Here is a 12,974-nt window from a genome sequence, read left to right as displayed (position 1 = left end):
TATAATTGATTAAACAATTTAGGACTATAATTTTTTAAAAATCTATTTTTAGTAATAGTAACCATGAAGCTAATATTAAAACTTATCTTCTTTGCTAATGATCTTCACGGAAGAAGATCTGATGCTTTTCCTGACTAGGTCTGGTTTATATTTGCCTCCAAACCCACAACAATATGGCTGAATCTCAATTATCCTCTGAAGTGGCTTGGTATGTAGCCAGAAATGCCAAGTATAAACCATTCTCCAACGTTTCCCACCATTACAGAAGCCAGTGTCACATGATATCAAGATATGGTTGAAACCATTAGGTATAGTGGAGGCTAAGTGACCAGATAATATCCCAGCTAAAGTGCTAAATGTATGCTCCAGAACTAGCCATGCCTCTAGTTAAATTAATCCATGCAATTACAATCTACCTGACAATGTGGAAAATTGCCCAGGTATGCCATGTCCACAAGAATCAGGATAATTTAACTATTTGCTGCCCTACTAGCCTACTTGCAAAAATCAGAAAATTAATGCAAGGTGCTGTCAGCGAACACTTGCTCATCCATAACTTGCTCTCACCAAACCTCACCACAGCATTGGTCCAAATGTGGAAGAAAAGAATTGAACTCTATTAGTGAGGTATGAATGACTGGCCTTGACATCAAGGTAGCATTTGATGGAGTTTCGCCATCAAAGGACCCCTGAGGAGCTGTATTCAATGGGAAAAACTTACCACCGGATAGTCAATGGTCACTCTGAAGAAGATGGCTATGGCTGTTGGAGATCTGGATAGGCTGGGATTGTTTTCCCTGGAGCAAAAGAAACTGAGGGGTAAACTTAAAGAGATTTATATAATCATGAGGGGCATAAATAAGGTGGATGGTCATAGTCTTCTTTCCAGGATAGGGGTATCCAAAACTAGAGAGCATAGGTTTAAGGTGAAGGGGGAAAGATTTAAAGAAGGCCTGAGGTGCAAGTTTTTCACAGAGAGGGTAGTGGGTATATGGAAAGAGCTACCAGAGGAAGTGGTAGGGCGAGCACAATTACAATGTTTAATAGACATTTAGACAGGTACATGGACAGGAAAGATTTAGAGGTATATGGGCCAAACACAGGCAAATGGGACTAGCTCAATTAGGCATCTTGGTTGACATGGACCAGTTGGGCTGAAGGGCCTGTTTCCATACTGCATAATTCTATCCCTGATTACACTATGTTCAATTCCACTTACAACTTCTCAGTCAATGAAGCAGCCCACGTCAGCAAGATTCAGACATGAGCTGATAAATGGCAAGCAGCATTCATACCATACAAGTGCCAGGTAATGACCATCTATCCTTGAGGCTCAATGGTATTACCATCACCAAGCCCTCCACCAACATCCAGGTTGTCATTTCCTGAGTCAGCTGGTGATATAGTGATGTAGTGGCCTTGGATTTTTAATGAAAGATATTAGAACGAGAAGAAATTTTACCTGTTTGGATTTGGAATGTCATGCAAGAACAAAAGAAAATAGATGCAGGAGTACGCCATTAGGCCCCTCAAGCCTGCCCTGACATTCAATATGATCATGGCTGATCTATGTTGGTCTCAATTCCTTTTCTGTGCCAGTTCTCTATAACCTTCATTTCCTCAATCTTTCAAATATTTATCTCTCTTCGTCAGAGAATTTGAGGGATTCACACTCTCTGAAATTTCACCTCAGTTTTAAATGACTTATTTTGTAGTTGTATCCACTTGTTTGATACTCTCTCACTAGTGAAAACATTTTCACATCTACCCTGTCAATCCCGCTTTAGGATCTTGAATGTTTGAATAAGGTCACTTCTCAGTCTTCCAAACTCCAAGGAATACAGACCTGGAAGGTGTAGTGAAAACAGATTCCAAAGGAACTTAAAAAAACAAGTGGATGTGGACTTGAAGAGGATTAATTCACAGGGAAAAATAGGGGTGTGGACTGAACACATGCATAAGTTGTGCAGTTATTATCAGCCAAATATCCTCTATGCTGTGAGATTCTATGATAGTAATACACTGAGAATGACCAGTTTCAATCTTATTATTTGTATTATGCTTAAAAATATCGTATTAGCAAGGCAAAAATTACCTGGGGCGGGGGGGGGGGGGGGGGGGGGGGGTGGAGGGGGGGATTCAGTCAGAAACTTGACACTGGTTACCTGCCCTTTCTAATTTTTGGCAAATCTCAATTCCACTGAACAAAGCTGCCAGCCTGAATATTAGCAAGTGTCAGGAGATAATTAATAGGGATTGTTATTATATGAGTGAGGGGAGGTTAGAGTGAAGTGGTGCAGTTGTGGGCAAATAGGATTTTCTGATGACTGTGGCTGTACAACTGAAGGCTTTCATTTGACTGCATTGTTTCCATGTCCTGGACACTTCACACCTGACATTGACCTCATTAGCTGTATACTTCCCCTGCCATTTCCTAACCGGTCTTGATGTCTTTCTGGGCCTAGATGACTTCTCCCCTTCTTCACCTTTTCCTGTAGAGTGCCATCTAAACATCAGGTATTCATAGTTAACAATTTTGAAAGAAGCTTTTCAAAGCTGTTGGAAGCAATGAAGATTTCCCTTTTAAGAATCAGCACTAGTCAGGTATGGTTAGAGCTAGCTTTTGAAATTGTGCCCATCTGTGTTAGTTCACTAATCAGCACTGATGATGGTGGCTGGAGATTGCATTCACATTAATGAGATGTGTGCACAAATTTCAAGAACAAGTTGTAAGAAGCTAAATTTGTAGGTGTTGCACATTTTCCGCTGCAATTGAATTTCCAAGTCTGTTTCTACTGTAAGTGATTTTCTCGATTGCCACTTTCTCATCTCACTGAGATACAAGCAAATAAGCTTGTGCTGGAGCATCAGACACCTCAACTATGTTACAGTTGTGCTGATGTTTTGAAATCAATGAGAGGCCTTCTTTGCTTTTCATTGACTATCATAAATTTGTTCTTGGGTTTTGTGCGTTCATTTTTGAAACTATTTCATCCAATTTCTTTTTTTATGTTATAGAACTGACTGGGCTTCAGCTAAACAAGTTCTTGGTGATTCAAATTTCTTGAAAAAACTCATGGACTATGACAAAGACAACATTAAACCACAGATTCTGCAACGACTTCAGAAATACATTAACAATCCAGATTTTGTACCTGAAAAAGTAGAGAAAGTGTCTAAAGCTTGTAAGTCCATGTGCATGTGGGTGAGAGCCATGGATCTGTATTCCCGAGTTTCTAAAGAAGTCGAGCCAAAACGGATAAAACTCGCTGCAGCTCAGGTGAGTTAGAACTTTTATTTCAAATTATAACAATACATAATTTACAAATGAAGGTCATAGGATAAATCTTGATTCCATCCATCACTGGGCCCATAGCTGAGTTCAAATAAATCTTGTCTGTTGACTGGTCTGTTCTATTCCTTCTGCCATCTAAATAGGTTGGGCAGCCACTGTACCCTTTCTGAGTCAAGTGGGAGTCTAACAAATCCATGCAATTGATATTCCTTAGGTGTGCTAGTCAGAATATGCACTTTGGATACCTTTGCTCAGTTAAAACCCTCAAACAGGAAAAAGACATCAAATAAATGCAAATTATTTTTATGAAACCATGAGTATCAGTCTAAAGTCCAAAACAATGGTAAAGCTGCTGATGTGGTCTACACTTCACTGCAATTGTATTTTTCCCAACCACACCCCATCTCCAATCCAGGAACTTTCCTTTTGCTGGCTGGTGTAGTGAGAGCAGAACAAAGGAAGCATGGTGAAGTATGTTCATGTGATTGACACCTGGCTAGCATCAATGTGAAAAAGTAGAGTTGGAACCACACAGCTCAGTGAGCTGACCCTGAGCACAGAACAAACAGATAAGGATGTTCTACTGTTAATAGATATCCTGTGCAGAGGTGCAAACAGACACCCTGATAATCACAGAACTGGTTGTTAAAGTGTGAAGGTGATCATGTTATGGTGCCAGCAGGAATTTGAATAAACTAAATTTTTTATATATACTGAAAAGCAGTTGACTAATAGCCATGCAATTGGCAATAAGGAACCGGGCTAGGAGGTATGCAAAGAAATATATAAAAAAGTGCCTCATGGGTTGATCAGTATCAGTGAGTCTGCACCCTGGGCCAGCATCAAACCCTGGCAAGGTTCATCAATAGTGAGCAATATCTCAGTACAAGTAATGAGTTTTGGATGTTGTGAAACTAAATAGTTAAATAATTGTTTGATCTACATCATGAATCTTTGAGTTGTTTGAACTAATCCTGATTAATAAAGAGGTATAGTTATTAGGCAAAGTCATTACCTAGTGTGTTTTATTCTTTAGCTTCTTCAAATTCCGGCTGGTGTCATTCCACAATTATTTCAACCATTTGGTTCCTTAATTACTGGAGTGTTTGTTTGAGCTTTTGTAATTTATCAAAGCATCCTTTCTACAAGATGTCAGTTCCCGAAACACCCACATTTACTTGTTCTGTCCTCCAGATAGCTCACAGTGGGATGTTTACAATGGGACAGTTCACAGGGCTGTAAAACTGTCTCAGTTGATACTGACCAGGTGTTGATTACATGACCTTCCTTTGTTCCATGATTCCCAACACCTCCTCCAAGCTGACAGAGTGTTCTCCCAGAGCCTGATGGGATGGATACCTGACATCCCTCTGGCTGCTACAGTCTTTAAACAAATTGTAGGTAGAAAGAGATATCAATTTTGAAAAATATCTTCAAGACTACTCTTTTAAAGGGAAAATATTTTTACATTAATTGTAAGATTAATTTACATGATAAGATGTGCAACACATTTTAATTAATAGGCTGAACTGGATGCCACATTGGGAACCCTTAAAGAGAAACAAAGCAAGCTACGACAACTTGACCTACAGCTAGAGAATCTTCAAGAACAGTATGATAATACCATTGGAGAAAAGGAGGAACTAGGTGAGATATTTTTAGAAATGTTCCACAATAATGTTCAATTTCATTTACTGTACAAGATTAATGAGAAGGAAAGCTTTAGGTCAAGTGGCTTTAAGGAATGTACCGGCCCATTTATTTTTACTTTAATGCAGCTGACAATTTAATTTGATGGCATGTTATAGAAAATTTGGTTAGATGTTATGACATAACTATGCTAGCTGATCTCCTGGTTTATAGCTGATCTTACTGAAACATGTCTCTGGTGTAACATGGGGCAGCATTGGCTTAAAAGTGGACAATATAAAACAATGTAAGTTATAGGATAGAGAAAATTATGTGAATTATGAGTACAAGCTAAGGCTTTTGAAGGTCAAAATCAGGGTAGATGTAAGGAACTATTTTCCATTGTTCGCAATTAAAACAGATTGACACAAAGCAGTTAATGATGGTTTGAGTCATTGCTATCCCAGACTCCACTTTGCTGCAATCATAGTCTCCCCAGCCACCAGCTCCCTGCAACTCCATCAGGTTAAATCCATGTTAGTGCAGTTTTTAAGAAGCTGCTAGATGTGTAATGGAGAACCCAAATAGAACATGCACTGAAATACTTTCTTTATCCAGAACTGTTTTGTAATCATGTGGTGTTTTAATTAAAATAACAATAGTAACTGACCTTCAAAAATAACTAACTGACCATGAAGAATTTTGAAGTTTTCTAAGGGTATGGAAGGTATAACCTGAATGCAGTTTTCTTCTTGTCCCTTGGGTATATTGGATGAAAGCTACTTTAACTATTAAACTAGAGGGTTGTTGGTTTGAGTGATCTCAGGATAAGTTATTGATTTTCATACCAGGCAGGATTCCCAGAATAAATCAGCCATGATTGAATGGCAGAGCAGACTCGATGGGCCAAATGGCCTAATTCTGCTCCTACATCTTATGGTCTTATGATTATTGTTTTGATACCTGTGTCCTGCCACTGCTAATAATTTTGCATCAGGAAACTTCTGAATGCTTGTGAATAAGAGTGAAATGCTGGGCTGAGAGGAGCCGATGATTGCAAACGTGTCTGTCAGAACAAGAACCTCAGGGAAGTGAAACCCTAGGCTTGGATGGCCAATGTGCCAAGGCTGGAAGTTCGTCATGTAAAGGAAGACAAACCTTGAAAACATATGATATGATGTGCAATAGCTCTCCATGCTGGGGCCGAGGCTACATGCTGGGACCTGAGATTGAAATAGCAGCAGTGGGGAGTGTAACAAGGACTAATGCCTATAAACTGGAATCATAATGGGATTCTTAGCTGGAACAATCAAGAAAAGATGGCATAGAAGAGACAATAATTGATACGACAATGCTGCTGCTCCTAAAATTGCAGGTAACAGAGCTTGAGCTTGAGTTGCACCACTAGGAACATTCACCTAAGATGGTGGCAGAATTTAGCAGTACCTGAGCCTGTCAGAGAAGTTAGGGTTTGGGTTATGCAGACAGAGCTGGACCAGTCAATGTTAACCTCAGTAGGTGGGAAGGAATAACTTTTAGTACAGTTGGATGTAACAATAGATTTGGAACACTCTTTGATGAGATTCAAGTGAGGCAGTGAGCAAAATTAACAAAGGAGTGTTCAGAGGAGACCTGGGAGAGAGTACAGAGTTGGAACAGACAGTTCAATTCCATTCTTGGATGAAGTAGGTGGAGTTGGGCATTTCAACAGGTCTGCAAGTGGGGATGAAGTGTCACAGAGCAAGAGAATCCAGGCCTGAGAACAAACAGAACAAAGACTGAAGGTTGGTCTGAAATTGGAGGACATTCTTGACAGTGAAATAAAGAACCTAATCTTTCTATGACATTTCTATGTCCTCTGGACATATGGCAAAGCACATCACAACCAACAGAATACTTCTGAAGAATGCTATAATTATGATACACAGCAGCCAACAGCCATGCTGCAGTCCCATATATAAGGTAACTGACTAAAAATTTGGTTTAGTGATGTTCACTGGGGGATAAATGTTGGACAATGTACTTTCTTGTACTTCAAATAATGCTGGAAGATCACTTGTATCTTTCTAGGAGGACAGGGATGAGGATAGTTTAATATTTTATCCAAAATACAATACTTTATATAGTGATGTACTAACACATTGAATTTTCATCCTAGTTTATGCATCCAATAAACACTGCCATCTTTATTTGCACTAGATATTATTTCAATCAGTGGAATATTTTCTTTCTCTTGATTTGAGTCTTACCCAGGCTCTTTAATGCCATGCTTAATTGAATGTTACCTTGATGTTAAGGGCAATCACTCTCACCTCATCTGTGGAATTCAGCCACCTTTGCCCATGTTTGAACCAAGGCTTGTAATGAGGGTTTGGGCTGAGTGGTTTGAGGAGAACCCAAACTGAGCATCAGTGAGCAGGTTTTTTTTAAGCACCACTTGGTAGTACTGTTGATGACATGTGCATAAAAGAATTACTAACACTTTTCAAATCAGGAACAGAAAATTTTGGTAACTCTCAGCAGGTCAGGGAGCATCTGTGGAAAGAGAGGCAGATTTAATATTTCAGGCTGAAAAAAAATATTAACTCTGTTTCTCTTTCCACAGATGCTTCCTGACTTGGAATTTTGCACCAGTATTTGTTTTAATTTCAGATTTCCAGCATCTGCAGTTTTGATTTTTGTACTTTTCAATGTATATTCAGTAAATATATTCTTAGCATAATTCATTGTATTCAATAATTTCAACTGCAATTCTGTTTGACTTGAATGTTTCTTTCTTTCTCTTTAGCTCGAACAATGGCCCTGACTCAGGCTCGATTAGTGCGTGCTGGAAAACTTACAGCCGCGCTTGGAGATGAACAAATCCGCTGGCAAGAGAGCATAATTCGGTTTGAAGATGAAATATCAAATATAATTGGAAATGTCTTCATTGCAGCAGCATGTGTTGCATATTATGGAGCCTTTACTGCTCATTACCGACAGATGGTACGTTAACATAATTTTATATTCATATATTTAATAAGAACATAGAAGGAGGCCACTTGACCACCCAAGTCCACGCCAGCTCATAGTGCAATCCATCATTATATTACCCCCTCCCCCCACCACTTATATCCCTGTAACCTATTCTCTCTCACATGCCCATCAACTTCCCCAATTCTCCAGACACCACCTACACAGCAGATTATGTTGGGATGTCGGAGGAAAACTGAGCATGCAGGGAAACCCACGTAATCACAGGGAGAACGTACAAACTTCACATAGTCACTACCAAAGGTTGGGAGTGAACCTGGGTAACTGGATCTGTCAGGTAGCAGCCACAGACTACCTCCTGCACAACTGTGCCACCCCAAGAAAGGTGATAGGGCACATGAACAGAATTGAATAAAGAAGTGCAGGAAATTATGAATCCCTGAACACAGCAGCAAAGTATAAAAATATTTTTACATTGTGTTGCTACCCTGAGAGTCCATAACATTTACAGGCCTTCCACTGGAGATCATGTGCTATTGCACACAAGACTTAGGACTCAACACGTGCCTATGTAACTGGATCCTTGACTTTCTAACCAACAGACCGCAATCAGTGAGGATAGGCAGCAATACCTCCGGCACGATTATTCTCAACACTGATGCCCCACAACGCTGCATCCTCAGCCCCCTACTCTACTCCCTATACACTCATGACCTGTGTGGCTAGATTCTGCTCTAACTCCATCTACAAGTTTGCAGATGATACCACTGTTGTAGGCCATATCTCAAACAGCAATGAGTCAGAGTACATGAAGGAGATAGAGAGCTGAGTGGAACAGTGTCATGACAACAACCTTTCCCTCAATGTCAACAAAACAAAAGAGTTGGTCATTGACTTCAGGAAAGGGAGCAGTGTACATGCACCTGTCTACATCAACGGTGCTGAGGTCGAAAGGGTTGAGAGCTTCAAGTTCCTGGGAGTGAACATCACCAACAGCCTGTCCTGGTCAAATCACGTAGATGCCACAGCCAAGAAAGCTCACCAGCGCCTCTACTTCCTCAGGAGGTTAAAGAAATTTGGTTTGTCCCCTTTGACTCTCACCAACTTTTATCGATGCACCATAGAAAGCACCCTAACTGGATGCATCAAGGCTTGGTACGGCAACTGCTCTGCTCAGGACTGCAAGAAACTGCAGAGAGTTGTGGACACAGCCCAGCACATCACATACACCAGCCTCCCCTCCTTGGACTCTGTCTTTACTTCTCGCTATCTTGGTGAAGCAGCTAGCATAATCAAAGACCCCACCCACCCAGGTCATTCTCTCTGCTCTCCTCTTCCATCAGGTAGAAGATACAGGAGCCTGAGGGCATGATCCACCAGACTTAAGGACAGCTTCTACCCCACTGTGATAAGACTATTGAATGGTTCCCTTATATGAGCTGGACTATGACCTCACGATCTACCTTGTTGTGACCTTGCACCTTATTGCACTGCACTTTCTCTGTAGCTGTGACACTTTATTCTGTACTGTTATTGTTTTTACCTGTACTATCTCAATACACTCTGTACTAACCCAATGTAACTGCACTGTGTAATGAATTGACCTGTACGATCGGTATGCAAGACAAGTTTTTCACTGTACCTCGGTACAAGTGACAATAATAAACAAATACCAATACCAATTGCCAACCAGAACATTTGAGGGATGGCAAAACTTTCCTATCCACACACTGATTAGTTGCTGGCCAATGTGCAACGTTGGTGTTGTCTGTGAAGAATTCATGGACTCGCTTACAATCTTTACAATTTTAGATGATGGATAAAAGTTCAAACCTAATATCACTTGCTGAGGTTCAAAAATACAAATCAGTGGATAGGTTTTAAATATCATTTAAGCTGCAGACAGTATGTAAAGTTGCTTGATCATTGTGCAAAATTAGCATTACTTTGTGATAGACTTCTTGCAGTATTAGAATTTTTGTCAGCAGTTATCTATCTTCAGTTTCTTTCTGAAAGTAATAATTTGATACGGGCACTGCTACATTAAGGTAACAAAAATGTGTTTATACTACCTTTATCATAGCTTTCAGGATCTCCTAACACACTTTACAGCATGCAGATGCTTTTGTAATGTAGGAAACACACTTACCCATAGCAAACTATGAACAACAAAACAACTCAGTCTATTTCTGTAATTAAAGCAGAAAATGCAAGAACATTTTCTGGTCATGCAGCATTTATGGAGAGAGTAAAAACAGAGTTAATGTTTCAGGTTGATGAGCCTTCATGGTGTTACAGGTTGGTGACCTTGTCTTGTGATTCTGGTTGAAGAATTAATATTAGCCAGGACATCAGGGATAATTCATCTGGGAATCTTTGAAATACAGCCATGTTCTGTTTGATATCCATCTGAGAGAGCAGAGAAAGTTTTGGTTTGGCATCTCATCTGACAGACAAAACCTCAGTGCTGCCTTGATATGTCAGTCTGGGTATTTGTGCTCAAATCACCGGCGTGGGATGTGAATTCAGATCTTTTATGATGTGGAGACAAGACTGCAATGCTGAACTTCAGTTGGATTTTGCATAGTGGCCCAGACTTTTGGCTGACCAACAGCCATTTATGATTATCCTCAATAATGGTGCCCCACAAGGCTGCATCCTCAGCCCTTTGCTTTACTCCCTATGCGCTCATGACTGTGTGGCCAGATTCTGCTCTAACTCCATATACGAGTTTGAAGATGACACCACCATAGTGGGCTGGATCTCAAGCAATGATGAGATGGAGTACAGGAAGGAGATAGAGAGCCTAGTGGCATGGTGTCAAAACAACAACCTCTCCCTCTATGCCGGCAAAACAAAACAGCTGATTGTTGACTTCAGGAAATGGGGTGGAGTGCACATGTCTGTCTGTATCAATGGTGCTGAGGTAGAGATGTGCAAGAGTTTACGGTCCCCGGGTAAATATCACCAACAATTTGTCCTGGTCCAGCCACGTAGACAGCATGGCCAAGAAAGCACACCAATGCCTTTACTTTATCAGAAGGCTAAGGAAATTTAGCATGTTCCCAATGACCCTCACCATTTTTTACAGATGCATCATAGATAGCATCCTATCCAGGTGCACCATAGCTGGTATGGCAACAAGATCACAAGAAATTGCAGAGAATTATAAATACAGCCTAGTCTATCACAAAAATCAACCTCCCCTCCATTGACTTTGTCTATACTTCCCAGTGCCTTGAGAAAGCAGCCAACATAATCAAGGACCCCACCCACCATGATCATTCTCTCTTCTCCCCTCTTCCATTGGGTAGAAGTTACAAAAGCCTGAGAACACACACCAGCAGGCTCAAGGACAGTTCCTATTCTGCCAGTACAAGAGTCTTGAATGGACCTCTTATAAAGATAAACTCTTGATCCCTCAATCTACCTCTTCATGGCCCTTGCACCTTCTTTGTCTACCTGCACTGCACTTGCTCTGTAACTATAACACTATATTCCACATTCTGTTATTGATTTCCTTTTGTACTACTTCACTGTACTTATGTATGGAATGATCTGTTTGGATAGCGTGCAAACAAAAGCTTTGCACTGTGCCAATTACTACCTGAGCTGCTTGGTCCATGAAGCCTGTTTTTACCTGGAACAAGTCTTCCACCTAGTCTTCCATGGGAAATATTAGGAAACAACTAAGAACAATTAAAAATATTTAAATCTACTCCAGGGAAAGGATATTGGTTTGTACTTTTTTCACAACTGTTTCCTCCAATTGAAATGAATACGCCTGCTAAACTTCTTCCCAATTCATTGGCTTATTTCCCAATGTTAAGGTTGGGAAATCTAGGGAGACTAACTATTCCATGCTGGATTCCATGAGGAACTCTAACAGCATAGTGCAGTTATCCCAGGATCAGTGATGAGTTGAGCACCAGTTTAGGCCTTTACCTTTGCTCAGGGGTCCTGAACTTTCTCCCAGTTACATGGGTAAAAGCTGGTGGTTCTGTTTCTGAAACCAATTTTTAAGTGATATGAACATATTACTGGAAGATTATTAATTTTAATTGTTATTGGTTTCGTAACAAGTGATCAACTTTACAGATGTTGCATCGTTTGAATTGTGCTGTTATATAAATTTTGAAATAGTGACTTCAAAAATGAATCATTAATTGGATAGTAAAGAAAATTTGTGTTATTATTTTAATAGGAAGGAAGTCTGAAGCCCTTTCAGCCTTGGATTGAGGGTGTGGGGAACCCAGGAATGATTGCAAATGTGAATTACCCTGAATTAAATCAGTTCTCGGTCCCTTAGTACTGAAAACAAACAGCAGAATGTGAACCAATTTCTAGATTTTATAATTCAAACTTGTTTTCTTAGGAGATAACTCGAAAGCCAGATAGAGGTACCATCATTACAAGATAAAGAATCATATTAATGGTGCTGCCACTGCTGCAAAAGTAGTGCTGTATCATTGTGAGTGAAGAAAGTAAATCTATGTCTATTGTAATTCATTTCAGTAAAAATAGTAATGGTGTTCTTGACTATCTTTATGATAGAAGAATAACTTGGAAAACAACTGCCAGCAATTACACTTGCAAAGTTAAAAGTTAAAATCAGGAAGTTACTGTCAATGACATCTTCCATGACTCTGAACATGATTGAGAGTAGACTATTGGGTGGCAATTAGCTGGATTGGACTTGTCCTCTTTATTAACAGGACAAAACTGGGCAATTTTATGCCTACTCCCAGTAATCTTTCAATCCTTTGAATATTTTGAAGGAAGAGGTAGATAATCAGAAGAGTCTATGCTCAACATCCTCTATGGGATCATTTAGCTCAGCTTGTTGTTATTCCCATCTTTCTTATCCTCTCTTCATTTCAGTTATTGTGTATCATGTAACTTTGAATTAAATATCCTAGGTGATATTTAATTCATAGTCAATGTGTTTCACTACAAATTCAGCAATCTACTTGATTTAAGAGATACAAAGGTCCCAAATCCTGTGTAGAGATCTCCATGCTGAAATTATTTTCCAAACCATTTAAAGACTTACAGGAGGTCTATGGCAAGTGGAATG

General features: G+C 39.9%; 1 protein-coding gene across 1 annotated transcript in view; it reads left to right on the top strand.

Moving 5' to 3' along the window:
- The window catches only part of LOC127572582 (dynein axonemal heavy chain 6-like), a 320,765-nt gene that overhangs the window by 186,140 nt on the left and 121,651 nt on the right, over positions 1 to 12,974 (top strand). The window contains 3 exon segments of the mRNA XM_052019999.1: positions 3,019 to 3,280; positions 4,819 to 4,942; positions 7,713 to 7,909. Of these exon segments, the coding sequence (XP_051875959.1) occupies positions 3,019 to 3,280; positions 4,819 to 4,942; positions 7,713 to 7,909 (583 nt within the window).

The sequence above is a fragment of the Pristis pectinata genome, chromosome 7 (assembly GCF_009764475.1).
Source record: "Pristis pectinata isolate sPriPec2 chromosome 7, sPriPec2.1.pri, whole genome shotgun sequence".
NCBI lineage: Eukaryota > Metazoa > Chordata > Chondrichthyes > Rhinopristiformes > Pristidae > Pristis > Pristis pectinata.
Note: the sequence above shows the minus strand (reverse complement) of the source record. Positions and strands in the feature narration are given on the sequence as shown.